This window comes from Psammomys obesus, unplaced genomic scaffold (genome assembly GCF_907164565.1).
Source record: "Psammomys obesus unplaced genomic scaffold, mPsaObe1.curated_primary_1811, whole genome shotgun sequence".
NCBI classification, from domain to species: Eukaryota; Metazoa; Chordata; class Mammalia; order Rodentia; family Muridae; genus Psammomys; species Psammomys obesus.
Window position 1 is genome coordinate 433,936 of NW_026594014.1, and position 25,193 is coordinate 459,128.

At 53.1% G+C, this 25,193-nt stretch overlaps 2 protein-coding genes across 2 annotated transcripts in view; both read left to right on the forward strand.

The window, feature by feature from the left end:
* The window catches only part of C3 (complement C3), a 24,837-nt gene extending 9,394 nt beyond the window's left edge, over positions 1 to 15,443 (forward strand). Inside the window, exons 22-41 of the mRNA XM_055617701.1 lie at positions 303 to 369; positions 458 to 544; positions 1,739 to 1,942; positions 2,343 to 2,418; positions 2,720 to 2,879; positions 4,323 to 4,421; positions 5,893 to 6,049; positions 6,767 to 6,930; positions 8,542 to 8,700; positions 9,066 to 9,125; positions 9,230 to 9,320; positions 9,443 to 9,494; positions 10,818 to 10,905; positions 11,006 to 11,095; positions 12,202 to 12,307; positions 12,754 to 12,843; positions 13,039 to 13,122; positions 14,862 to 14,945; positions 15,025 to 15,160; positions 15,257 to 15,443. Coding sequence (XP_055473676.1) covers positions 303 to 369; positions 458 to 544; positions 1,739 to 1,942; positions 2,343 to 2,418; positions 2,720 to 2,879; positions 4,323 to 4,421; positions 5,893 to 6,049; positions 6,767 to 6,930; positions 8,542 to 8,700; positions 9,066 to 9,125; positions 9,230 to 9,320; positions 9,443 to 9,494; positions 10,818 to 10,905; positions 11,006 to 11,095; positions 12,202 to 12,307; positions 12,754 to 12,843; positions 13,039 to 13,122; positions 14,862 to 14,945; positions 15,025 to 15,160; positions 15,257 to 15,398 — 2,196 coding nt within the window. The 3' untranslated portion in view covers positions 15,399 to 15,443. The remainder of the gene's footprint in view (positions 1 to 302; positions 370 to 457; positions 545 to 1,738; positions 1,943 to 2,342; positions 2,419 to 2,719; positions 2,880 to 4,322; positions 4,422 to 5,892; positions 6,050 to 6,766; positions 6,931 to 8,541; positions 8,701 to 9,065; positions 9,126 to 9,229; positions 9,321 to 9,442; positions 9,495 to 10,817; positions 10,906 to 11,005; positions 11,096 to 12,201; positions 12,308 to 12,753; positions 12,844 to 13,038; positions 13,123 to 14,861; positions 14,946 to 15,024; positions 15,161 to 15,256) is intronic.
* Positions 15,444 to 22,870: 7,427 nt separating this feature from the next.
* Positions 22,871 to 25,193, forward strand: part of Tnfsf14 (TNF superfamily member 14) — a 3,176-nt gene continuing 853 nt past the window's right edge. Inside the window, exons 1-3 of the mRNA XM_055617689.1 lie at positions 22,871 to 23,083; positions 24,002 to 24,038; positions 24,254 to 24,295. Coding sequence (XP_055473664.1) covers positions 22,871 to 23,083; positions 24,002 to 24,038; positions 24,254 to 24,295 — 292 coding nt within the window. The remainder of the gene's footprint in view (positions 23,084 to 24,001; positions 24,039 to 24,253; positions 24,296 to 25,193) is intronic.

Sequence of the window (25,193 nt, forward strand, 5' to 3'; positions counted from 1 at the left end):
CAAACTCACACATGCGCACGCACACCTCACACTCATGCATGCACACTGTTGCATATATACCAACACTCACACATACACAAACATGCACACCTCAGACTCACACACATGAACACTTGCATGCACACACTCATACATACACGTGTGTGCGCACACGTGACTGTAAGGTGGGCATTTGCATCACCTCCTCAGAAGGCGCCGAGACACAGGTTGTACGTAACTAGCTCCAGTCTCTCAGGGAGAAGAGGCAGCGCCGTCCCGGCCACCCGAGTGTCTAGTGTCACTTTGTCCACTCCTCTCCACAGCCGGAAGGAATCAGAGTCAACAAAACCGTGATTACCAGTACGCTGGATCCAGTGCACCTCGGCAAAGGTGAGGAGACAGAGAGGGCAGAGGGGGAGGGGGGAGCCGGGGGGGGGCAGCTGGTGCCATCCAAGCCTCCCCCTCTCTCACCCTGCAGGGGGAGTGCAGAGGGTGGACGTGCCAGCTGCAGACCTCAGCGACCAAGTGCCAGACACGGACTCTGAGACCAGGATTCTCCTGCAAGGTAAAATGGCCTCTTTCCTGCCGCGCAGGGTCCAGGCAGGGGTCAGGGCAGCTGGCCGGCTGAGCACCATCTCCTAGGGTGGGGGTGGAAGAGAAGAGGGAAAAGAAAGGAGGCGGAGAGGAGAGGGAAGACGCCGGGCCAGGGCTCCGGAGTCAGATCTCAACCCTGCCATTTCAAGCTGGTTGACCTGGGACTCGTGTCTTAACGTACCGTCGCCCTGGGCCTCAGTTTTTCCCCATGAAAGATGAGGGCAGTGATGCGGTACTGTCTGAGTCACTGCTCTCTTGCTGTGAGGAGACCGCACGGCCAGGGCAACTCTGAAAAAAGTTAAGCATTTAATTGGGGCTGGCTTACGATTTCCGAGGCTTGGTCCGTGCACATCAGGCAGGAAGCAGACAGGTGAGCATGAGCTGAGAGCTTTACATCCTGGTTCACAGGCAGCAGGCAGAGAGAGGGGGACACACCTCCGGATCCCTCTCAAACAGTTCCACTAACTGGGGACCAAGCGAGGGCAATTCTCACTCAAACACCACACACATTCCCTGCCTTGTTTGCTGTGGGGTTGAGCCACAGCACCTCAAATTCCCCACTCCATAGGCAGCAGAACGCCTTGGGTCTGCCCTCAGGAGCCTCCTGCAGGAGTCAGTTCAGCAAGCAGCATTGGCTGACAGGGACATTTAAATGAGAAGCCACACATGGCAAGGGCAGAGGTTCTGCTGCTTTTGCCTCAGCCCAGGAAGAACAAGGTGGCATCGCACCCCCCAGACAAGCTACCACAGAGAACACGTGACGCTGCCTAACCAGTTGCAAAGGTGGTTTGGGGACTATCTGAGATTCTGTGTGGAGTCCCCCGGTAGGCACCAGCAGTGAACTCTAAGCCAGCGCTGTCTGACTCCTGCCGTTATATACTGCCAAATTAAATGTTCAAGGCGGGGTGTAACCGCCCGCCAAACCCGCACAGAACACACACACACACACACACACACACACACACACACACACACATTTTCCTGCAGTCTGACCAGAGACCCGGCCCGCCAAACCCGCACAGAACACACACACACACACACACACACACACACACACACACACACACACACACACATTCTCCCTCGCTCTCACCAGAGCCCCCGGCCTAGACGCGCCTTTCCTCCCCCCCCCCCCCCCCCCCCCCCCCCCCCCCCCCCGCTGCAGGAAACCCGGTGGCTCAGATGGTGGAGGACGCCGTGGACGGCGAGCGGCTGAAACACCTGATCGTGACCCCCTCGGGCTGCGGGGAGCAGAACATGATTGGCATGACCCCCACCGTCATCGCGGTGCACTACCTAGACCAGACCGAACAGTGGGAGAAGTTCGGCCTGGAGAAGAGGCAAGAGGCCCTGGAGCTCATCAAGAAAGGTGAGCACCCCCACACCTGCTCGTAGCTTCAGAGCCTCCCCACCCCAAAGCCACACCCCTCTTCCCAAGGCCCTCTCTCCTCCAAGCCCCTCCTCCTTCCTTTCCTCAAAGAAACCTCCAGTCTAACCCCTGGGCCCAGCCTGAGTCCTCTTAGAATCTGTGCCCACTTGAGCCCTCTTCCGTCTCCGTGCATCTGTCCCACCCCACATAGCACTCTTGCCCTCACTCTCCTCAGGCCCTTTCACCCACACCCCACTCTGCCCCTCCCCTCTCAGCTTTTCTCTCTCAGCCCCTGCCTCCCAGGGTCCTGCCGCCACCCGGCACCCACTGCCCACCCTGGTCAGCCTAGCCCCACCTCCTCCCTTCCGTGGGTGATCCTGTCTTTGTCTATTCCCCACAGGGTACACCCAGCAGCTGGCCTTCAAACAGCCCAGCTTTGCCTACGCTGCCTTCATGAACCGGGCCCCCAGCACCTGGTAAGCACAGCCGGTCAGCCTGGCACTCTCTGCCTCGACGGCCACCTCAACAAAGCCTGAACCCCCAGCAAGGGTAGTGTGTCTGCTCTCGGTCCGTAGTCAAGCCTGCCGGGATTGAATGACCCCTTTAAGCACCAGCTTCATGCAGCTTCGGGAGTCAAAATAGAAATTGAGTGGCTCTGGCACCGCCCCTCTCTGCTCATTGGTGAGCGGAGATGTCAATCTCTGTTTCCCAAAGCCATTGGTTCACAACTGGCGTCCTAACATTCCCCCCCCCCCCCCCACACACACACACCGCCAGGCTGACAGCCTACGTGGTCAAGGTCTTCTCTCTGGCCGCCAATCTCATCGCCATCGACTCTCAAGTCCTGTGTGGGGCTGTCAAATGGCTGATCCTGGAGAAACAGAAGCCAGACGGTGTCTTTCAGGAGGACGGACCCGTGATTCACCAAGAAATGATTGTAAGAGCCAGGGGGTGGGGAATAAAGCTGTACCACACTGAAGCACTGCAGGAATCCAGAGGCCCCAGGCCCACCCACGGGAGGGACGTGCGTGCCGCTGTGTGCACAGGTGGAGACCTGAGGTCAGCAGGTCAGCCTGTCCCTGCCCACCCAATGCTGGGGTACAGGCACATGCCATTGTACACAGATACTTTTTTTTTTTTTTTTTTTTTTTAATGTGGGCTCTGAAACATCAAACTTCAGGACTTGGGCTTGAGTCGTTGCCAAAGGCCCTACTGAGTGTTTTATTTTTTTTTCCTTTTTTTTTTTTTTAATTATTCTCATTAGTTACATTTTGTTAATTCTGTATCTCAGCTGTATCCCTCATTCCCTCCCCAATCCCACCCTCCCTCCCTCATCTCCTCCCTGCCCCTTTCCAAGTCCACTGATAGGGGAGGACCTCCTCCCCTTTCATATGACTCCGTTTTGTCAGGTATTTTCAGGACTGGCTGCAAAGTCCTCCTCTGTGGCCTAACGTACTGCTCCTCCCTTGGGAGGTGGGGAGGTCATTGAGTTCCTGTTAGAAATAGTCCTTGTTCCCCTTACTATGGGAAACCAATTTACTGAGCTATCATGGGTCACATCCGAGCAGAGGTTCTAGGTTTTATCCTCTCATGGTCTTTGGTTGAGTGTCCATCTCAGAAAAGACCCTGTGCCCAGATATGTTTGGTCCTTGTGGAGTTCCTATTCTTTCCTCATCAAACTCCTTCTTTCATATGATTCTCTGCACTCTGCCGAAGGTTTGGTTATGAGTCTTAGTATCTACTTTGAAACACTGCTAGGTAGAGTCTTTCAGATGCCTTCTGCGGTAGACTCCTGTCATACGTTTAATGCACATCCCATTTGTCTTTCTAAATGAGGATTGATCATCAAACCTCGTGTCCGCTTTCTTGATTATCTTCTTTAGGTGTATAGATTTCATTATGTTTAGCATATCTTTTAGGTCTATATGAGCAAGTATATACCCTGTGTGTCTTTCTGCTTCTGGGATACCTCACTCAGGATGATCTTTTCTAGATCCCACCATTTGCCTGCACGTTTCATGATTTCCTCTTTTTTGATTGCTGACCTACTAAGCGTTTTTGACTTGTGATATTTTTTCGCTTACCATGGGCCTGCTGGGAGGTTAGCCCACCAGAAATCAAGGAGGACTTCCATCCGTGGAGAGTGACACCCCATCCACCCTCCCTGTGTGGGCCAGGACCATGTCTGCTTTTCCTCAGCCGTCACTCCAGGGGCAGCAGTAAGGGGACCCCAGCAACACAGAGAAAGAATAAACAATTCAACTGATTCGTAGAGCTTTTTCCTTCCTCCTGGGGAGGAGCTGAGCCCAGACCGCCCAGTTCTTCAGGGTGCTTGATAGCTAGGTAGGGACCCATGAACACCCACTTCTCCTCATTGCAGGGAGGCATCCGGAACACCAAGGAGGCTGATGTGTCCCTCACAGCCTTCGTCCTCATCGCACTGCAGGAAGCCAGAGAAATCTGTGAAGGGCAGGTCAACGTGAGTGTCTTCCCAGCCCTCCATCCTGTCACCCACCCCAGCTCGGGGCGGGGGTGGGAGGGTTCCAGTTTCTTCCAGTTGCGTGATCAAACACTCCCACCAAAAGCAACTTGAAGGAGGGAAGGATTTTTTTAGCTTAGAGCTCCAGATCAAAGGGCATCCCGAGGGCTGGAGGGGGGGTGGATGTCAAGTCAGAGACTGAAAGGCTGAAAGGCAGGCGTGTTTACCATTCCACACAGCATTACCTCAGACCAACAAACCCACCTCACACACAGCCAGAGACTCGACGTCACCTTCTGGGTCACTGGCAGCCTTACACCCTGGCTGGCCTTATTAAGCAGTTCAGGACCACCTACCTGCCTAGGGATGGCGATGCCCACAGTGCCCTTCCCACATCTATTAACAATCAAGACAGTTCCTCACAGACATAAGTGACCTGATCTGATCAGGCAGTTTGTCAACTGAGGTTCCCTTCTCTAGGCTGTGTCGGGTTGAGAGCTGAAGCTAGCCAGAGGAGTTGTTGTCTTTGCCTGGGAGGTTTGGCCCTCTCTGCTTTCATCTAGATGGTCATGCAAAAACCCCATGACACCTGCTGTGTATCGTTGTCATGATCTCAGGTTTTGATGAAGTCCAGATGTGACTTTTCCTGGGGAGACCCTAGATAGAGATCAACAACAGACTGAGGAAAAGGTTCTGCCCCAGTTCAGTTTATTGAGGTCACTTAAGACAGTGTGGGTGACACAAAGGTAGTTGAATTGCCAAGATGTCCGATCCACCATGAGTGAGTACAAAAGCTGTACATCTGGAGCCCCCTGACCAACATGTGGGCAGGTCCACCGAGGAGACCCCTCTACCCCAGCGCTCACTCACTGCTTTTGTAAGCCACCGTGCGGGGCTCTGTGCCTCTTACTCCTTTCCTGAGAGTCCTGAGCACTTGTGAGTTTTTGGAGCCTTCTGAGCCTTGTTCTAAGCCTCTCACTGTCTTCCTGAGTTTTATGAGCACCCTCCCCCTGGGGGGACTATTTCAGCTCAGAGCAAATAACTGTCCATAATAAATGCATAAGTGACAGACCATAAGAAGGGTGTGATGGAGATGATCGTGACGGAGGAGGGCAGCTGTCATAGGCTTACGCTGACTTGCTGAATCTGGCTTCTGGCTTATGCCCATTTGGGACATTTTATGCCATCATGTTTGGTGACAGCCTTAGGGGAGTATTTGCACAACCATGATTCGCCATTGTTATGAAGCAGGGCTCTCTTACTGAACCCACAGCCACTCACTCTGGGTGCTCACGCCTGAAATACAGGCTGCTCTAGCCATATAATAGTATTTAGCAAAGAAGTGCACACAAGAGGCCCGACAACCGGGGAACCCGTAAAGCCAGACACAGTGAAGACGGGGTGTCCAACAGGCCAGACACCATTCCAGCAGCCCAGGATGTATGCGGATCCCAACATCTGTCTCCCACAGAGCCTTCCTGGGAGCATTAACAAGGCAGGGGACTATATCGAAGCCAGTTTCATGAACCTGAAGCGACCGTACACGGTGGCCATTGCTGGGTACGCTCTGGCCTTGTTAGGCAAGCTGGATGAACCTCAGGTCAGCAAGTTTCTGAACACAGCCAAAGGTGAGACACTGCCTCAAGGGGGAAGGGGTGTGTGGGTGGGGGGTGCGCGGTCGCCTCAAGAAGGGGCATGTGGCTGGCGGGTGAGGGAGGGTTCTGGATCCACTGGGCCGGATGCATGGCTCTTAGCTGAGAGCTGAGCTGCATGGCCTACACTGCACCCGAGGCCTCTAAGGTATGTTGACTCCTCAATGTAAATTGCACAGGAGGCCTGTGTCTTTCACTCAACTCTACACTGGGCATCCAAGTCCAAGAGAGGAGAAAGGGCGACTGAAGGAGTCAGGAGCTAGTGGCCTAGAACTGGTCTTCATTTCTTTTCCTGTTTCTGTTACAAAATACCCTGATGGAAGGGTCGGTTCAGCGCACAGGTCAAGGGTGCAAGCAGGGAAACCAAGGCAGTGGGAGCTAATCAGGAAGCAGAGAAATGACCGAAAGCTCGCTAATGCTAGGTTCGAGTTCTCCATCTTACACAGTCTGGTGTACCCCATCCCAGGGAATAGCCCCACCCAGAGCCAGGAGAGGTCTCCCCATATCAGTCAACACCATCAGAGTACGCCCCCACTGGCATGGCCAGGGGGTTATCCCTAGGTCAGTCAGCGTGACACCATGGAGCACAAGGACGATGGGCGTAAGCTCGGCCACGTGGCCGTGGTGAAATCTGGCCTGAGTCACTCAGGCTCCACGGGTACTGGATGAGGGGCTGGGCTGTCCCCTCTGCAGATCGGAACCGCTGGGAGGAGCCTGGCCAGCAGCTGTACAATGTGGAGGCCACATCCTACGCCCTCCTGGCCCTGCTGCTGCTGAAAGACTTCGACTCTGTGCCTCCCGTGGTGCGCTGGCTCAATGAGCAGAGATACTATGGCGGTGGCTACGGCTCCACCCAGGCAAGTGGCCCCAGCCTCGTGCTTACTGCTCAGGTCCCCTGGGAAACACCAATACCCAGGCGTGCAGCTCCTCTGCCTAAGGAGTGTGGGAGAACCTAGGTCACATGCTTTCTTCCACTATATCATGCTCTTCACTCTACTGGGTTACAGTGTTCCCCGTCTTCATCAAAACGTTCTGAGTCGTGTTCCTAGGCTCCCCAGTATCACCCAGCTGAAGGGCTCTAAATCCTGGTTCCACCAGGCTCTCAGTGTCCCCCTCGCTGGAAGGTTCCAGAACATGGTCCCAATTTGACCAGACTCTGAGTGTCCCCATGTCTTGTGTGTGGGCTCTAGATCATGTTCACAGTTTCCCTAGACCTCCAATGCCACCTTGTCACTGGAGGGTTCTACATTACTTCCCTCAGCCTAAGGGTTCTGCCAGGGCCAGCCAGCAGAGTCGAACGGCTCTTGAGTCGGGAGTGAGGATTAAAATTAATAAAATAAACACACAGCACACAGGAAACTTTTTTAAAGGTACAGACTCAACAGCCACAGCAAAAAGCAGGCTGCTGCAGCAAGCAGTGCCAGCAAGTCTCCCGTCTCTGCCTCCCACTCTGTCGCCAGCCTTCTGACCACTTTTTTTGTCAGGAGTTACTTTTAGCCAGCAAAACATCTCAGAACAATAGGTTAATTTGCACAAGGAGCTAGAGGAAGAGGTGTGACCCTCACAAGCTATCCCACCTGCTGTCACAAACAAAAGGAGACGGACTTGCAAGTTCTCTGCCATTAGTAAAGGCCTGCTAAAAGCCATCTCTCCACCGAGATTTAAATATCAAAGCCGGCCGCTTGGAGTCACGGCTCCCGACAGGGTTCCCGGTGTCCCTTCTGCCATGTGTGGGTTCTTGGTCATGTTCTCTGTGTCACTGGGTTCTGATCCTCCGGCGTCTGTGAATTCCACCCAGGCTTTCACTGTCACCTTTTATCATCGCTGTACGCCAGAGCAGTCCCGCCTTGAGGGCACTGCCCAGTGCCCCCTTCTCTAGAGCCTTCAGGGGATGGTTTTAGCAACTAGAGGCAAAGCAGGCTTGGGCTCCAGCTTGATCTTCCTGTCAGTCACTGACCAGTATCCAGCCCTCAGTGTCAATGTAGAGTTCGGAGCCTCCCCACCCCAGCTTTATTCTTTCTCAAGAGATGGTTCTAGACTAATTTCTGGCTTCCCAAGTCCTAGTGTAAGATAAATCTCTCTTGATGGGTCTAGAGGTTCTAGACCTTCAGTCTTACAACTTGGGCTTCTGGGTGGATCCTGACACCCAGGTTTTCATTGTTGGTAACTTGGAAACAAAAGCTCACTGCCTTGGAGAGTTCTAGACAGATGTCCAGTGATCTCCACTGGCCTCTTCACACTCTGGTGGGTTCTAGGCCACAGAATGACTGCTGACCAGCCCTGGCCTGAGCTTCTCTCCAGTAGAGCTCTGGGCCATCCACCCTCTTCCGCCTGTATCTCTGCGGTCTCCGGTGGGTTCTGTGTGTGGTGCTGTTGCCATAATTCTGACCCACACATCGTCACCGCCTCAGCACACCCGAACCACCAGATAGAACTCGAAGCTAACCCTCCTATCCCGTGGGTTCTAGGCCACCTTCATGGTATTCCAAGCCTTGGCTCAATACCAAACAGACGTCCCCGACCACAAGGAGCTGAACATGGATGTGTCTTTCCACCTCCCCAGCCGTAGCGCCCCAACTGTATTCCGCCTGAACTGGGAGACTGCCAGCCTCCTGCGGTCAGAAGAGGTAGAGCCTTTCCCCTCGTCTCCCGAAGCTGACCCGCGTGCGTGTGTGTGTGTGTGTGTGTGTGTGTGTGTGTGTGTGTGTGTAGGCCAGAGGACTGTCTTAGATATCCTTCCTCAGGTGCTATGCACTCTGTTTGTTGAGATAGAGTCTCTCGCTGGGCTGAAATTTACCAAATAGCGAGGCTGGCTAGCCGTCAGGTCCCCAGGACCCCACTGTCTCTGCCTCTCCAGTGCTGGGAGTTCAAGCTCACACCCAGCCTGTTTTACAAAGCCAGGTTCTCACACTCCAAGGCAAGCACCTGGCCTACTGCATCCTGGTCCTGAAGCTGCCTCCTAACACCTCTTCTCTCCCCCAACTCCCTGCAGACCAAGCAAAACGAGGGCTTCTCCCTAACAGCCAAAGGAAAAGGTCAAGGCACGTTGTCGGTAAGAAAGGAGAACCCACACCTGCTGGTCCAGCGGCTTCCGCTGGTCCTGTCTGCCTGTCCTCAGCCATCCTATGCTCCCACGGGACTCTCTCCTCTTACCAGGTGGTGACATTGTATCATGCCAAAGTCAAAGGCAAAGTCACCTGCAAGAAGTTTGACCTCAGGGTCACCATAGGACCAGCCCCTGAAACAGGTAAGAGGAAAAAAGACCCTTGCATTCACTCCCTTCCAGCCCCACTCCTGACCTGTCCCCTGCACTCCTCCTGAACTGTGACCCAAAGGCCCTTCTCCCATCCTCCATTTCTGTGTTTGTAGCCAAGAAGCCCCAAGATGCCAAAAGTAGTATGATCCTTGACATCTGTACCAGGTAAGGATCTGGGGGTCCCGGGGACTCACTCTGGGCACTGTCTCCCCCTCTAGAAAGATGTCCTCATGGCAGGTGGTCTGAGCCAGGCCCCAGCCTGCACACACCACACCCCGGCCCAGCCCCAGCTCCTCCGTTAGCAGCACTTCTTCAAGCTGACAGGCTCGCCACCCCTCTGGCCACACAGCACCCCTCTCGCACAAGCCCAGGGTTCAGATCCCTCCATCTCCTCTCCTTCTACAACACCACTCATGTTGCTGTCAGAGTTCGCTGCCGGGTCATTGCTCATCTTTGTTGTCATGGAACCATCTCTGCTGACCAGTTTTCTCTCTCTATGACCATGTGTCTGCATGTACACCCATGCACGTATGTGTGAGAGTATGTGTGTGTGCATTTCTTCATGCCACAGCGTATAGGTGGAGGACAATGGCAGGAGCTGGCCCTCCACCATGTGGGTTCTGGCGCTTGAACTCAGGTTGTCAGGCATAGTGGCTAGCGCCTTTCCTCACACGCCACCTCACTGGCCTGCCCCCTTGTTCTTTTGAACGAGATCTCTTAATTTGCCAATTCCAACACTAGGCTAGCCGGGCAGTGAGCCAGACTTTCTCCTGACTTCATGTCCCCAGGGGAGGAGCTACAGGCATGTACCAGAGCGATAGATAGCTCAGTGGTTAGCAGAGCCACATGGTTGATCTAGTTTCCTTTTTGGATGGATAGCACGTGATCAGACTCAGTGCCTTATGCTTTACTGATAAAGCTGTTGAGCCAGCTGCCACGCCAGGCCTCCACACAGCCATGCCAGCCCTGCCCTCCACACAGCCACACCAGCCCTCCACACGGCCATGCCAGCCCTCTGCACTAGCATTTTTTTAAAGAGGATGTAAGCTATAAACAGAACCCAGCTCTTGTACATGCTAGACAAGGAAGTGCCTTACCTTTATCACTGGACTGCTGTGGTTTTGTTTAGTTCAGTTTTGGTTTTTGATTATGTTTTTGTTTGGTTTGAGACACTGTTTTGCTTTGTAACGTGGGCTAGCCTGGGCCGACTCACTAAGTAGCTCAGGCTAGCCTCAGTGCACAGTCCTCCTGCCTCAGCCTCCCAAGTGCTGAGGCAGCAGCATGAACCCCATGCCTGGCTCACATGAGCCTCATGCCTGGCTACATCTACTTGTATTGCCCTCAGACAAGTGTTTCCCAGGCCAAACCCTTCTTCAGTGCTGGGTGGAAAGCAGGAGCCTGGGTTCTAACAAGACTCCCTCATGCAGGCCCTGGCCCTGGCTGCCGACCCCATCCTGAAAGCTGATAACCTGTTTATGCCGTGTGCAGGTACCTTGGAGATGTGGATGCCACCATGTCCATCCTGGACATCTCCATGATGACTGGCTTTGCTCCAGACATAAGTGACCTGGAATTGGTAGGGAGGCTTGGGGCTGGGGCCCAGGGAAGGAGCCTGGGGCCTGGAGGAGGCTGCAGGAGGAGAGGGAGGGATTTTCACCAGCTCCGCTCTTCCCCAGCTGAGCACGGGAGTGGACAGATACATCTCCAAGTATGAGATGAACAAAGACTCCTCCAACAGAAACACCCTCATCATCTACCTGGACAAGGTACGGCAGGGCGCCCCTAGGAGGCTTCTGTGCCCCTCTTTCCCTTCCTGGCTGGGTTTCTCCATCCATCTTGATATCCAGCTCAGGCTAGCCTCAGGCTTGGGAACACAGGATCTGTGCTGTGAGCTGATAGGAGAAAGAGTTTGTAAAATTAGGTGACCAATTCAAGATTGCCTCCTCTCCCCCCTCTAACCGGTGTGGGAGATAAGAGAGAGTTCTCTGCGCCAAGCCCAGAGGCACAGACCCCTTCCACCTGTGGCTCTGCAATCCCAGCGTCTTGAGGTTTGCAGCAGTAGCATAAGAGAAGTGAACTGTGCATGTTTGTCCCATTGTGAATGGCAGGGTCTTTCCATGTAGTCTGGACTGGTCCTAAACTCAGCCCTCCTGTCTCATCCCCCTGAGTGTTGGAAGGCAAGTCACCACACCTGGGTGCATTCGATGTTTTCATGAACACTGTCATAGTGCCCTTCATTTTGTTTTAACAAAATACCTGAGATGGCATGATTTATAAAAGAAAAAAAATAAAGAGAGTTATTTAGCTCACAGTTTTGGAAAATAACAACCCAAGACTGGTTGGCCCCAACTGTTTAGCCTTTAACAAAATCCTCCAGGCAGGATGGCAGGAGAGCGAGCAAGAGAAAGGCCACACACCACAGCCAGGAGGACAGACTCGTTTTTATGATGACCCACCATCACAGTAACAAATCCATGCCACTGGGCCCTAACCCACTCCTCCCAAGACAGGAATTACTCCGCTCTGCAGGCGGTTCCGTATGACCTAGGTATCATCTACCATCTGCTTAATGCATGATCTTCTCCTTTCTACTCACTACGTTGAGGCTGTGGTCTAGATGAATCACAGTGACCTGCTGGCCAGGGCTCAGTTACCTGGGTGTCCCTGACTCAGAGTGAGGCTCCAGGCTGCCTCCAAGAATGGTCAAAAGGGCAGACAGACCTGATGACTGCTCGGTCACCCTCGCTGCTTCGTCCCTGCCTTCGAGAACCCGTCTGGTCCCTCAGTTTTCTCCAGCATGGCTCCAAATGCCAGGACTGCGTCCTGGGCTCCCTCTGAGATGCCCGCTGACCAGCTCTATTCTTTCCCTCAGATCTCACACTCTGAAGAAGACTGTCTGACCTTCAAAGTTCACCAGTTCTTTACCGTCGGACTTATCCAGCCCGGGTCCGTCAAGGTCTACTCCTATTACAACCTGGGTGAGTAGCCAAGGCAGGCCTTGGGGTTGAGTGTTCCAGGTATCCAAGGGCCCGGGTATCTGAGTGTAGAGATCTGGCAATGCCAAAGATCAAAATATTGGGGTCCTGGGGACTCCATGCTGAGGTTCTTTGAGTCATAGGAATTGGAGAGTTGGGAAACTCAGGGTCCAAGGATTTGCAGGTTGGGATTTGACAGTCCCAGAGATCTAGAGGTTGGAAGGCACTGAGAATCCCAGTCTTGGCATCTGATGGTCCTAGAGCTCTAGATGGAGGTCTCAAAGACCAGAAGATCAGATGGCATGGGTCTGAGTGTCACAGGGTCTGAGGTTGGGTGCCTAGAACCTCAGGGTGGAGGGGACTTATTCAGTGGGTGTTTCCTAGCCAGGAGTGTCCTCTGGGGTGGAGTCCCTGGCCCTCTAACCTCCCGCCATCTCTTCTCCCCACAGAGGAATCGTGCACCCGGTTCTATCACCCGGACAAGGATGACGGGATGCTGAGCAAGCTGTGCCACAACGAGATGTGCCGCTGTGCTGAGGGTGGGCACTAGGAGGGTGAGGGGTGAACGGGCAGGGCACGGCCACACAGACTCTCCGCCCCCCATGGGGAGGGAGGGCCTGAGAGCCACACCCGGGCGGGGTAGGGTAGTTGTCCCCTCCAGAACCTGCCCCAACACAGACATCGAGTCCTGCGGGGAGAGGGACGCAAGAGCCTGTGTTCACCCCACCCTGCAGAGAACTGCTTCATGCAACAGTCAAGGGAGGAGGTCAGCCTGAATGACCGGCTGGATAAGGCCTGTGAGCCCGGAGTGGACTACGGTGAGTGTGGCTGCTGGGGCCCTGTCGGACCGCTCGGAATGAGCTGATGGGTGGGGTGACAGCGAGTGACCGGTGGGGAGCAGAAATGGTGGTTTGTGTCCCGCCAGGCTGCGGCTGTGGTGACTGCCGTGTAGGGACACGTGTACACGTGTCGTGAAGGGCTCTGGTTTGGCAGGGGTCTGTGCTGTGTGATGCTTCCTGTGGAGCCACTTGTAAGAACTGGATGGAGGGGTTCCTTGGGAGGAGGCTTCTGGGTTTATTTCCTGAGTCTCAAGGGCACTCCCTCCAGAACCTGAGGTTTCAATGACAAGGACATAGCTAGGTAGTGGGGAACCATGGTTACCGGTTGCCTGAGTGTGTGCTCCCGAGTGAGAAAAGGGGGGTGTGACTATGGTGAGGTTGGCCAGGAGGCTGTGGAGCTGTGGGTGGATGATGGCTTCGTTGTTCTGGCTCTGGATGCCCAACATGAGGTCCCAGAGTTGATCCCTAGCACCTAAGTAAAACTCAGAATGATGGCACGTATCCCAAATGCCACCCTGGGAAGGCAGGAACAGGAGATCCTCAAGGGCCAGCAAACCTAGCTACAGCAGTGAGCTTAAGGTCTCAGACTCTGTCTCCAAAAGCAAGAGGGATGGGCCTGGCTGGAGCGATGGCGTCCTGTGTTAGAGCACTCCTCACGAGGCCATAGCAGCCTGTAGCTTCAGCTCCAGGAGATCCGACAGCCTCTTCCGGCTTCTGTGAATGCTGCACTCACATTCACAGACACACATCAAACCAGCGTAAAGCACAAAATTAGCCTCTAGCCTCTACACACATGAACATGGACACATGTGTTCCAGTTGGCCTCTCTGTTGACGGGATAAACTCTGACCTAACGCAACCCGGGGAGGAAAGGGTTTATTTCGTCCGACAGCGCTCAGTCTGTCATCAAGGGAGGCTAGGAACTGCAGCAGAAACCACGGAGCGATGCTGCGCACTAATGCCCGACCCGTGGCTTCCTCAACTACCTCTCTTGCACAGCCCAAGCCGTCCTCCCTAAGGCTGACACTGCCCACAGTGGGCAGGACCCTCCTCATCAGCTAGCAATCAAGAAGATGCCCCACAGACATGGCCACAGGCCAAACTGATGGAGGCAAGTCTTCAGCTGAGGTTTCCTGTCGGCAGGTCTGTCAAGTTGACAACCGATACTATGATAACATGTAACCATGGTTACACACGCACAGTGGCTGTAGCTGTGGGTGTCATTGCGCACAGCTGAGTGAGTTGGATATGGGTTGCGACTGTGAGTGACTTTGCATGGCTGTGCGTGAGACAGTGGTCAAGGGTGACAGGCATCATGAAAATGCCTGTCGTCACACGTGGCTGTAATCAGGTGTGGCTTTGCAGGTTGCTGTGGTTGCGTGATTCTGACATTGCGGCATCGTGGGTGACGTGTGCTGAGCAGCTGCCTCTGTGTATATGAATACTTGCTGTAACTGTAACGGTGTGCATGGTCTGCGTGGCTATGGAAGACCACATGGTTCTGTGGCCTGGACTTGCCCATAGCATCCATCATGTCGGACTTGCCCGTGGGTGCAGGCAGCTCTAACCACTGACAGACAGCTATGACTAAGTGCGGGAGTGTGCGCACGGCTGTGGGGCGTGGCTGTGTGTGTTCCTGGGAGGAGGGGCTCACGTGGTCGGGCGCATCTGCCTGCCAGTGAGGTAACCGGTGACCCTCCCTGTCCCTCCGCCCCCAGTGTACAAGACCAAGCTCGTTGGGACAGAGCTGTCGGATGATTTTGACGAGTACATCATGACCATCGAGCAGGTCATCAAGTCAGGTACCCAGCCCGCCATCTTTCCAGATCTCCGGCCCCTCCCCCTCTGCCGGAGCTCAGCTTCCCCCTCCCTGCTCGGCAGGCTCGGACGAGGTGCAGGTAGGGCAGCAGCGCCGGTTCATCAGCCACATCAAGTGCAGGAACGCCCTGAAGCTGGAGAAAGGGAAGAAGTACCTCATGTGGGGGCTCACCTCCGACCTCTGGGGAGAAAAGCCCAAGTAAGCGCCCACCGCCCACCGTGTGCATGTGCGCCCGCCCCTCTAGCCCCACCCACCGCCCCAGGAGCCCGCCCTCACCTGCCCTCCTTTTCCCAGCATCAGCTACGTCATTGGGAAGGACACGTGGGTGGAGCTCTGGCCCGAGGCAGAAGAATGCCAGGAGATGGAGAACCGGAAACAGTGCGAGGACCTCGAGTCATTCGCAGAATCCATGGTGGTTTTTGGCTGCCCCAACTGACCAAAGCCCAGCCCTCCAATAAAGCTTCAGTTGTATTTCACCTTCTTCCCAGTGTCTGGAGTTGTGGTGTGAGTGTGTGTGTGTGTGTGTGTATACACTTGTTTCTGTGTGAGGTGCCTGTGTGCACATACATGTGGACACCAAAATTCTTTGCTTTTTTTTTTTTTTTTTCCTGGTTTTTCCACACAGGGTTTTTCTGTGTAGCTTTGGCTGTCCTGGAACACATTCTATAGACCAGGCTGGCCTCAGACTCACAGAGATCCACCTGCCTCTGCCTCCAAGTGCTGTGATTAAGGGTGTGTGCCATCACAACTGACACCCTGTATTTTTAAATTTTATTATCTTCAAAATATGTACTAATTTGCTGTTTGTCTCCATGAGTTTATTTGTGCCACATGACTGCAGTTACCCTGTAGGACAGGAGGGGGAGCTAGAGCTACAGATGACTGTGAGCTGCGCAGTGTGGGTGCTGGGAACCAAACTCGGTGTGTGTGTGTGCGTGTGTGCGCCTCTGTGTCTGTGTCTGTATGCAGTACCCACAGAGGCCAGAAGAGGACCTTGGATCTCCCAGAGCTGGAGTTACAGGTGTTTGTGAACTGCAAAATATAGGTGCCAGGAACCGAACCTGGGTGCTTTGCGAGAGCAATATGTGCTCTTAAGCAGGGTACCTTTCTCCAGCCGTGCACATACTGTTTTGTGAGACTTGGTCTCTCCCTTGTAACGGGAACTCACTGGTCAGCTAGGCTGTCTCATCTCTCTGTGCTGGGATTATGTGGGCTCGGAAGATGGACTTCTAGTCCTCTTGCACAGCAAGCTCTTCCCCAACAGTTATCTCCCAGACCACTCTGGAGTTTCTAGAGGTGTCTACAGCACCTCACACACACCTGTCTCACCTGCAGCTCAGCCCCATCCTATCTGGCTCCTCAACAGTCCACATCTCATGGGCTGCTGTGGTTCATAACGTTTGTGCTGCTGTTTCCTCAAGGTGTAGGTGGTCCCTTTCGACGGGAGTGTCACCACACTCACAGGGGTCAGAAAACTTACAAATCTCAAAGTTCCCGCCCTGTTTGTGTTCCTGCCATGATTTCCTTTGACGGTGAACTGTGGTGTGGAAGTATAAGCCCAATAAACCCTTTCCTCCCCGAGTAGTTTTGGTCATGTCGTCTCATCACAGCAGCAGGAGCCCTAACTAACACACACCCTTCCCTTAGAGTTGCAATCCACGTGTGGATCTTATGCTCTTTCTGCCCTTTTCTGCAACGAGCCCTGAGCCCTGGAAAGACAGGTTGCAGGGTACCCTTGGCCAGTTGTGGTCTCTGTGTTAGTCACCAGCTAAAGCTAACAGACAGTTCTCGGATGATGGTTGAAAGCTGCATCAATTTATGGGGATAATGAGGAATCTTTATGAGTCCACTTCATACTATGTCCATTTAGCAGAATAGTATTTAGGCTCTCCCCAGGGCCGAGGATCTCTCTAACCACAGGCTGCTGGCCCAGGTTGATGCTTCATCTTGTGAAGAGGGACTCAAGTCCATTTGGAAGATGATTGGTTACTCCTATGGTGTTTGTTTCACCATGCTCGGTGGGCATGTCCTGCCAGGCCAGTCCTTATTGCTGGCAGGGTTCACTTTTCCCCTCTGGTGCTGTGCATAGACCCCTCTGGCACTGTGAAAGCTAGCCAAAAGGAATGAAGCATCCAGTACATGTCACCTTGATGTCTCCATTCCAGTGACTCAAGTTTGTGGAGTCTCACCATTATGTTCTGAGGTTAACCAAAGGCGTGGGCACCAGCCTATAATGTCTGAGGATCTACAGGACCTCACCAGCCAACAGCCCATAAGCAGTAACCCATTCCTGGTACTGAGCTCTTTTTGTAAGCCAGTGGTGCCCAAGAGGATCAAAGTCACCCCATTCTTTATAGGGTAACATGCGCACATACATGGATATGATAAGTGTACAGCAGTACATAGATTTCCATATGACTGTTTCAGCCATCTTTAGTGTTATGTGTCTGTCCCATATTTCCTCCTCTGTCACGACCTCCCACCCACCCCAATCTACCCTTTCCTACACCACTAAACTCCTGAAAGTCTTTGCACCTTGGCTTATATCTCCACATCCCTTGGTCCCTGGAACCTCACCCCCAGCATATATACACACCCAACCTGCTGCCTATGGTCACTCACCACTGTCCTGGCCTCCATGAGTGTTTCAAAAGAAACATGTATCTGAAGATTTAAAGCCAATAGCTACAAAGACGGAAAAGGTGTATATCTTTCTTTATTTTCCCAGAGCAACAAAAACACATTCAGAAATAAGTAAATAGATACATGTAGATGCTAATGAATTGGTTTATGTAGCCTAGTGTACTGGCAAGTTTGGTAAGCAAATGTATTAGTTGGATTTCTCAACCAAGATCAAGCATCACAGAGAATCTGTCTCAAAAAAAAAAAAAAAAAAAAAAAAACAGGATGGAAAGGTGTAAGGAGTATGGAAAGATGGAAGGAGGAGCCCATAGAGATGTTAAGACAAAGAAGAGATTATGGAGGAGAATAGAGAAATGTAAGGAGGAGGATAGAGAGATAGAAAAGGATGGAGAGATGTAAAGAGGAAAGATGTAAGGAGGGAGATGGAGAGATGGAAAGAGGAGGATGGAGAGATGGAAGGAGAAGGATGGAGAGATGGAAGGAAGAGGATGGAGAGATGTAGGAAGAGGCTAAAGAGCTCCATGGAGGAGGCTGGAGTTAGGTTCATTAATTCAAAGTTAACAGTGCTGTTGCAGAGGATCCAAATTTTGCTCCAAGTGGCCAAGAAAGGAGGGTCATGGGTCGCTCCAAGTCCATCACAGGTGGAAATGATGCCCTCTTTTGCCCTCTGCAGGCCCCGCCCACACAGTCATGCACTCACAAAGAGTAAAATTAAATCTGAAAACAAATTTTGTGGAACTCTCTTGAGGAAGATAGTCAAAGTGGTCCTCTATTGTTTAAACACATGCACACACACACACACACACACACACACACACACAAACATAGCACACATACACACACACAAATATATGCACACTGATAGCTACACTTCCTCTAACACAGGGACATATATACACACTCACAGGACACAGCACACGTATTCTCACAACCTGCATGCACACTAATATTTACACCTACTGTAATACAGAGACATACACGCACTTTCACAGACACTCACACAACAACTCACTCAGATATACCCCCCACATGCTCACTGATACTCTAACACAGGCATGCACAATCTCTCTCTGTGTGTCTCTCTCTGTCTCTCTCTCTCTCACACACACACACAATGAGTTACTGGGGCATCAGAAACTCTTGGCTGCAGCTGCCTATGAGTGGAACAGGGAAGTCGAGGTGTGTGGGCCTACACCAGTCACTATGCATATGTCTTTGAGTCACTTGGATTCCTGTAAGGAACCCTCACCCGTGCTTCCGTAAGTCACTCATACAAACTCCAAGCTACACTCAGGTGTGACTATGTCTTTGTCCTCTCCCGCCCCCATCACCATTTTCTAAAATGTCTCCCTAGGAAAAGCCACCCACCCAAGAAGCTCCAAGGTTGTCGTTCTGTCCTGCACAGAGTGTCTGCCTTCCTCCCCTGGACCTGCCTTTAGCAACTGGCCACCCTCGGCCCACCCCCATTTCCGAGGCTCACCTCTCAGTTCTCGCTCATGTCAGTCTCACCTCCTTCCTCACCAAGAGCTTGCTGCCCCTTCACGGAGCCCCCTGCCCTCAAACTTCCCCAGTCTCCTCTGAACCTGCCTGGCGTCCTCACATCTCACAATCGCCGTGGAGACAGTTCTCTAATCATCTCCATCACTGATTATCTAGAGGGTTAACTGAGGGAGAAGGGCGCTCCTGACTGTGGGTGGAGCCATCCTGTGGGCTGGGCTGAATGAAAAGGAGGAAGTGAGGCCAACACCAGCATTGTTGGTCTGCCGCTTCACTGTGGACTTGGCAAGGCCAGCCAACTCACGCTCCTGCCTCTACTTTCCCACCGTTACAGCCACTTCTCACTAACCAGGAGCCAAGATTTTTTCTTCCTCTCTGTCTTAGTTAGGGTTTCTATTATCACACAATGGCCAAAAGCGACTCAGAGAGAAAAAGAGTTTATTTTGCTTGCATTTCCAGGTCACAGTTCATCACTTGAAGAAAGTCAGGACAGGAATTCAAACCGAGCAGGACCCTGGAGGCAGGAGCTGATGCAGAGGCCATAGATGGGTGCTGCTTACTGGCTTGCTCCCCACAGCTTGCTCTTCCTTCTAGAACCCAGGACCACCAGCCCAGCGGTAGCCCCACCCCCAGTGGGTAGGACCTCCCGTATCGATCACTAATTAAGAAGATACCCTACAGGCTTGCCCGAAGTCCGGTCTGTGGAGGCGTTTTCTCAGTGGAGGCCCCCTCCTCTCAGGTGACCTTAGCTTGTGCCAAGAGGGCATAAAACCACCCAGCACCATTGACTCCTCATCAGCTTGACACACAAACACATCACTAGTAAGCCACAACCTTTCCTTTCTTGTTTATCCCCAAGATCGCACGTTACCCTCAACATCACGATATAAAAATATTTTGCAAATTTTAAAAGTCTCACAGCCTTACAGCCTTACAAATTTAAATGCTTTAAAATTTAGTTTCTTTAAAACGCCAAAGTCTCTTTTACAATCTAAAATCTTTAAAGATTCTTGTCTTTATTTTTGTGGGCTCCTGCAAAACCGAAAACAAGCTAAACACTTCCTTATTTCAAGAGGAAAAGAAGCAGGGCACAGTCAACAACCTGAACAAATGAAAACCAAACTCCAGCTGTGTAAAGAACTCAGTTTCCAACCTCTGGGGTCCACACACTGTCCTGGGATTCTCCGAAAGTCTTGACCCACTTCTCCAGCTCTGCCCTCTGCAGAGCTCACAGCTCGTGTCCTAGCTGCTGCTGACTCCGCTCCGAGGCTGCTGCTGTGTTTTGGTGATCATCCCGTGGCGCTGGCATCTGAGTGGCCTTCCCCTGGCCACTCACAGTGCCGAGCCTTAGCTGCTCTTCGTGACCTCTTCATGCCTTCGTAACCAGCACCACCAGGGTACCACCTTGGTCACTTCTGCAGCGCAGCTTTCGTGGGCTGACTCTCAGGAAACACATCCCAGGAGATTTCACCTTGATGGTACCAGTCTCTTACCAGTCACAGCCAGTTCTGCAGAACTAGCTAAGCAGAACTAAGAATCTTACTTCAAATATCAAACATCCCTGATAGTCTCCTCCTCCTCATTCCTCCTCCTCCTGTTTGGTTTTGCTTTGTTTAAGATAGGATCTCTCCCTAATTGACTAGGATCAGAAGGAAGGAAAAGAAGTCCTCCCCTATCAGTGGACTTGGGGAGGGGCATGCCTGCAGAGGGAGGAGGAAGGGAGGGATTGGGATGGGAGGAGGGAGGGAACCACAGGGGGGATGCAAAGTGAATAAGTGTAATTAATAAAGAATTAAAATAAAATAAAATAAAATAAAAAGATAGGGTCTCTCTGTAGTTTTGTTCTCTTGGAACTCACTATGTAGACCAGGCTGGCCTTGATCTCACAGAAATCCACCTGCCTCTGCCTCCCAAGCGCTGTGACTAAAGGGGTGCACCACCGCGCCCAGGAAACCTTGGTGGTTTTTGAGGGACTCTCCAACTTCCCCCTGTAACTTCACGAGCCAGGTCTCCATCGTCTGTGCTCCTCTCAGCATCCTGATCCTCCAAGATCCCATGGAACAGCCCAATGAGCTCTGCGCACGCGCCAAAGTTCACTACAATCCTCCCAAAAACAGAGTCAGGTCTATCACGTCCTACCCCACTCCTGATACCAGTTTGTGTCTTGGTTGGGATTTCTATTGCTGTGATAGAACACCATGACGGAAAGCGGCTTAGAGAGAAAGGGTTTATTTCAGCTTACACATTCAGGTCACAGTTTATCCTGGGGGAAGCAAGGGAAGGCACCTGGAGGCAGGAGCTGATGCGGGGACCGTGGAGGGTCACTGTTTCCTGGGCTGCATCCTATGGCTTTCTCAGCCTGCTTTCTTGTAGAACCCAAGAATTCCAGTGTAGGGGAGGGACAGCCTCCAATAAGCTGGGCTCTCCCACAAGCCAATATGTTGGGGACGTTTTTTTCCGTTGAAGTTTCCTCTTCCAAACTAAGTCTAGCTTGTGGGCAAATGGACACTTGTCAGCACAGACAGTAAGACCCACCGAAAGAGGCAGCTAATCGCATACAGGTAATCAAGGAGGAGAGGTTTATGTACACATCGGGGTAGGGAAGGCAGGTTTAGTTGTCTCCACAGGAAAGGGCTGTGTGAGGGAGAATGCGGACACTTCGTGCACACACAGTGTCAGCATCCACATCCGCGCATGGACCAGGCAGAAGATTCATCATTTCTCTCCGAGCCGGGGACCCTGGAGTTCTTGACAAGCCCATGCTCATGTCAACAACACAGGTCCCTTCAGCACCTCACACACTCAGGCTTCCTCTGGAATGGTTCGATCCTAAGGCAGGTGGAGGGATGGGCTGGGGGGGGCTGGATTGGGTGTCTCAGCAGTATCTGAACCCCTGGAACCCCGCTTAGGGAAGCCACGAATCAGCAGTGTGGCCGAGCACTAGGGTTCAATGGTCACAGCGCTGCCAGTCCTGCACGAGACAAAACTCTACAGAGCGGGGGGCCATTGGTGGTGAGAAGGAGGGCTGGGGCCTCTTCTGATTGCTTCACTGAGCGCTCAGAAACTGGAGGGGTGTTGGATGGGGGTGGGGTCCAGGCTGAGGACTTGAGGACAAGGTGTGGCGTCTGGAAATCTGCCCCAGCTCCCTCCCTGATGGACGCACCTGTGGACGCACCTGAGGTTCATATGGACATGTGCTGACGGATGATACACACTGTGGCACATGTGCGCGCACATGGGCCCGCACACGCTCGGGAACTGCACGTGCGCATGCGCCGGCCCACACGGGCACACACCAGAACACCTACACCTGCGTGCACGCGTGCGCGAGCCTTGTGTCTGCACAGAGTCTGCAACCAAATGCGCAGATTAAAGCATGCATGCTTGTGCGTGTCAGCATCTGCAGGTGTCGGAAGCTCGCCTGGAACCCGCAGAAAGCACCTCTGAGGAGAACAAAGCCACCAAGCACTGCGAGCAGGGGCTGCCCTGTCCATCTCCACCTGAGTCACATTTTCTGGAAAGTGTGAGCAGCGGTGGTGTGAGTGAGAGTGAGCTGGGGGCCGGGCCTTCTGGGGGCACAGGAAGAAGAGGAGGGCGTTTGGGGAAAGGGGAGGCACCGAGTTCAGCTTTAAAGCAAGCCCCAGGCGCCCAAGGAACCTTTTGCAGTTTGCACAGCCCAAGCATTGGGCAATTGTGGTTTCCTCCTGAGGGGAGGAACTCAGGCTTGCCAGCCCCGTCCCTGGGCTTGTGAGCCCTAGCGACTCTGGTATGGAGAGCGTGGTACAGCCTTCAGTGTTTGTGGTGGATGGACAGACGGACATCCCGTTCAGGAGGCTGGGGCAGAACCGCAGGAGACGGCGCTGCAGCATCTCCCAGGTTAGCCTGGTCCTGATACTGCTGCTGGGCGCTGGCCTGGGCGCCCAGGGCTGGTTCCTACTCAGACTGCATCAGCGTCTTGGGGACATGGTAGCTCGTCTGCCGGTAAGGAGGGTTTGGGGGACGGAAGGGGCCTCTCCAGGGTCTGCCTGTTTGTGGCTGTGTGTGTTCCAGGCAGAGAGCCCAGCTGCATCACTGAGCTTCTCCTGTCAGCCTGTCCCTCGGAGCCAGTCTCTTCACTTGTGATGGCGAGCGGAGAGGGATCCGAGGTGACCTTAGTGTCCAGAAGCTTTCCCGGGGTTCATCCACACTTTTATCTACACGGCTGTTGATACTAGCCCAAACCCCGTTCCCATCACCGGCTTCATGGTCATCCTAGCTCATTCTCAGTGTCCCTCTCCAGTGCTCGCTCTCTGTTCCTTTCAGATAAGCCATGGGTGTGCCTGTCCGTGCCACACCTGCTTACTTGTGTAAAGAACACGCTCCTGGAGTCATTGCCCTTGTTTTCTGTTTAGGTGTTTAAATCACCTTTACTTATTTAGTGTATGCCGGGTTCCTCTGGGGCATCACTCCTCTGTGTCTCCCTTCTGTGGGTTCCGGGATTGGACGCAGGTAGCCAGGTGCTCAGGTAGCCAGCAGTAAGTGCTTTTACCTCCTGAGCCCTGTCGCCGTCCCTCAACTATCCTCAAACCTTAGGAACAGTTCTATCTCCAGCATTTCGGAGACTTAGCTTGATTAGCTAGTTCATCATCCCAGGACTTGGGCAGGGGAGGCAGAAGGCCCCAGGAGTTCAAGGTCATCCCAGGCTACTTAGCACCTCTGAGGCCAGCCCGGGCTTCGTGAGAGCCTATCCCAGAAGCACAATGGATCTAATTAGGTGCGCACGCCTGTGTGCCTGCACTTGTAACCCTGCGCACGTGTCCGAGGGTGGCGTCTGTGGCCATGGGCAGACAGTCCCATCACCACGTACCTGTGTGACCCTGGGCTGTGGCCTGTCCTCACCAAGCACCGTCTGTATTTCAGGATGGAGACACGAGCTCTTGGGAGAAGCTGATCCAAGGTGAGCTTGGTGGAGTGGTTCCCACTCCGCCCCTTCCCGCATGCTGGGTCACCACAGTGTGCCCCTCCCCCAGGACTGGAGAAGCAGAAGTCTGGGTCATTCTGGAAGGGGCAGAGGCTGACACCTACAGCTGGCCTCGGACACACACACACACACACACACACACACACACACACACCTCTAACCTCTCTAACCTCTGACTCTCTCTTCCTCAGATCGGCAGTCTCACCAACCCAACCCAGCGGCACATCTTACAGGTGAGGGGGCCCCTGAACCTTCACCCAGAGTGGGCTTGGGGTGCCCGGGGAGATCCAGGGTCTTCACGAGTGAGAGCACTCATTTACGAATTCATTGGTGTGTTTTTAATTTTCTTTTTTACATTTACTTCCTGCCAACTCATGGCCTCCATGGACTTGAGGTCCCAGGCTTGGCTCTAAGTACCTTCACTGTCTGAGCCACCTTGCTGTCTCTTTCATTCAGAGTTTACTGACAAATGACCCAGAGTACAACCACTAGGTGCTGTGCAGTCATCCCTTCACGCTGCTGGTCATGGGGACACACCCCGAACTCCCAGGAGGCCTCCGAGGGCTTGGGGACACAGACCTGCCACACCCTGTACATACTACCTGTGTTTATTCATTTTTGTTTTTGGAGACAGGGTCTCTCTGTGTAGCCTATATAGACCAGGCTGGCTTCGAACTCACAGAGACCCGCCTGCCTCTGTCTCCCGAGTGCTGGAATTAAAGTTGTGGACCGCCACACCCAGCTGTATACACTGTGCTGTTTTCTTTGTGGCATAGACAATTTGCTCTATATTTATTAAAAAAAATAGGCATAAAAATGCTATAATGAAAAACTATTTAAAACATGATGTGAGAGATAGGGAGATGCCTCAGTGTGCAAAGTGCTAGCCACACGGCCATGAGTCTGAATCCCAGACACACTACTATGATGGTCATGGAGGCAGAGATAGGCAGACAGAGGCCTAGGACTGGCTGGCCGGCAGCCTCGGCAGACGGGACTTCCACGTTCAGTGAAAGACTCAGCCTCTAAAACAAGGTGGACAGAAACTGAGACTGAGGAAGTTGCCTGGTGTTGACTTCTGACCACACACACACACACACACACACACACACACACACACACACACACACA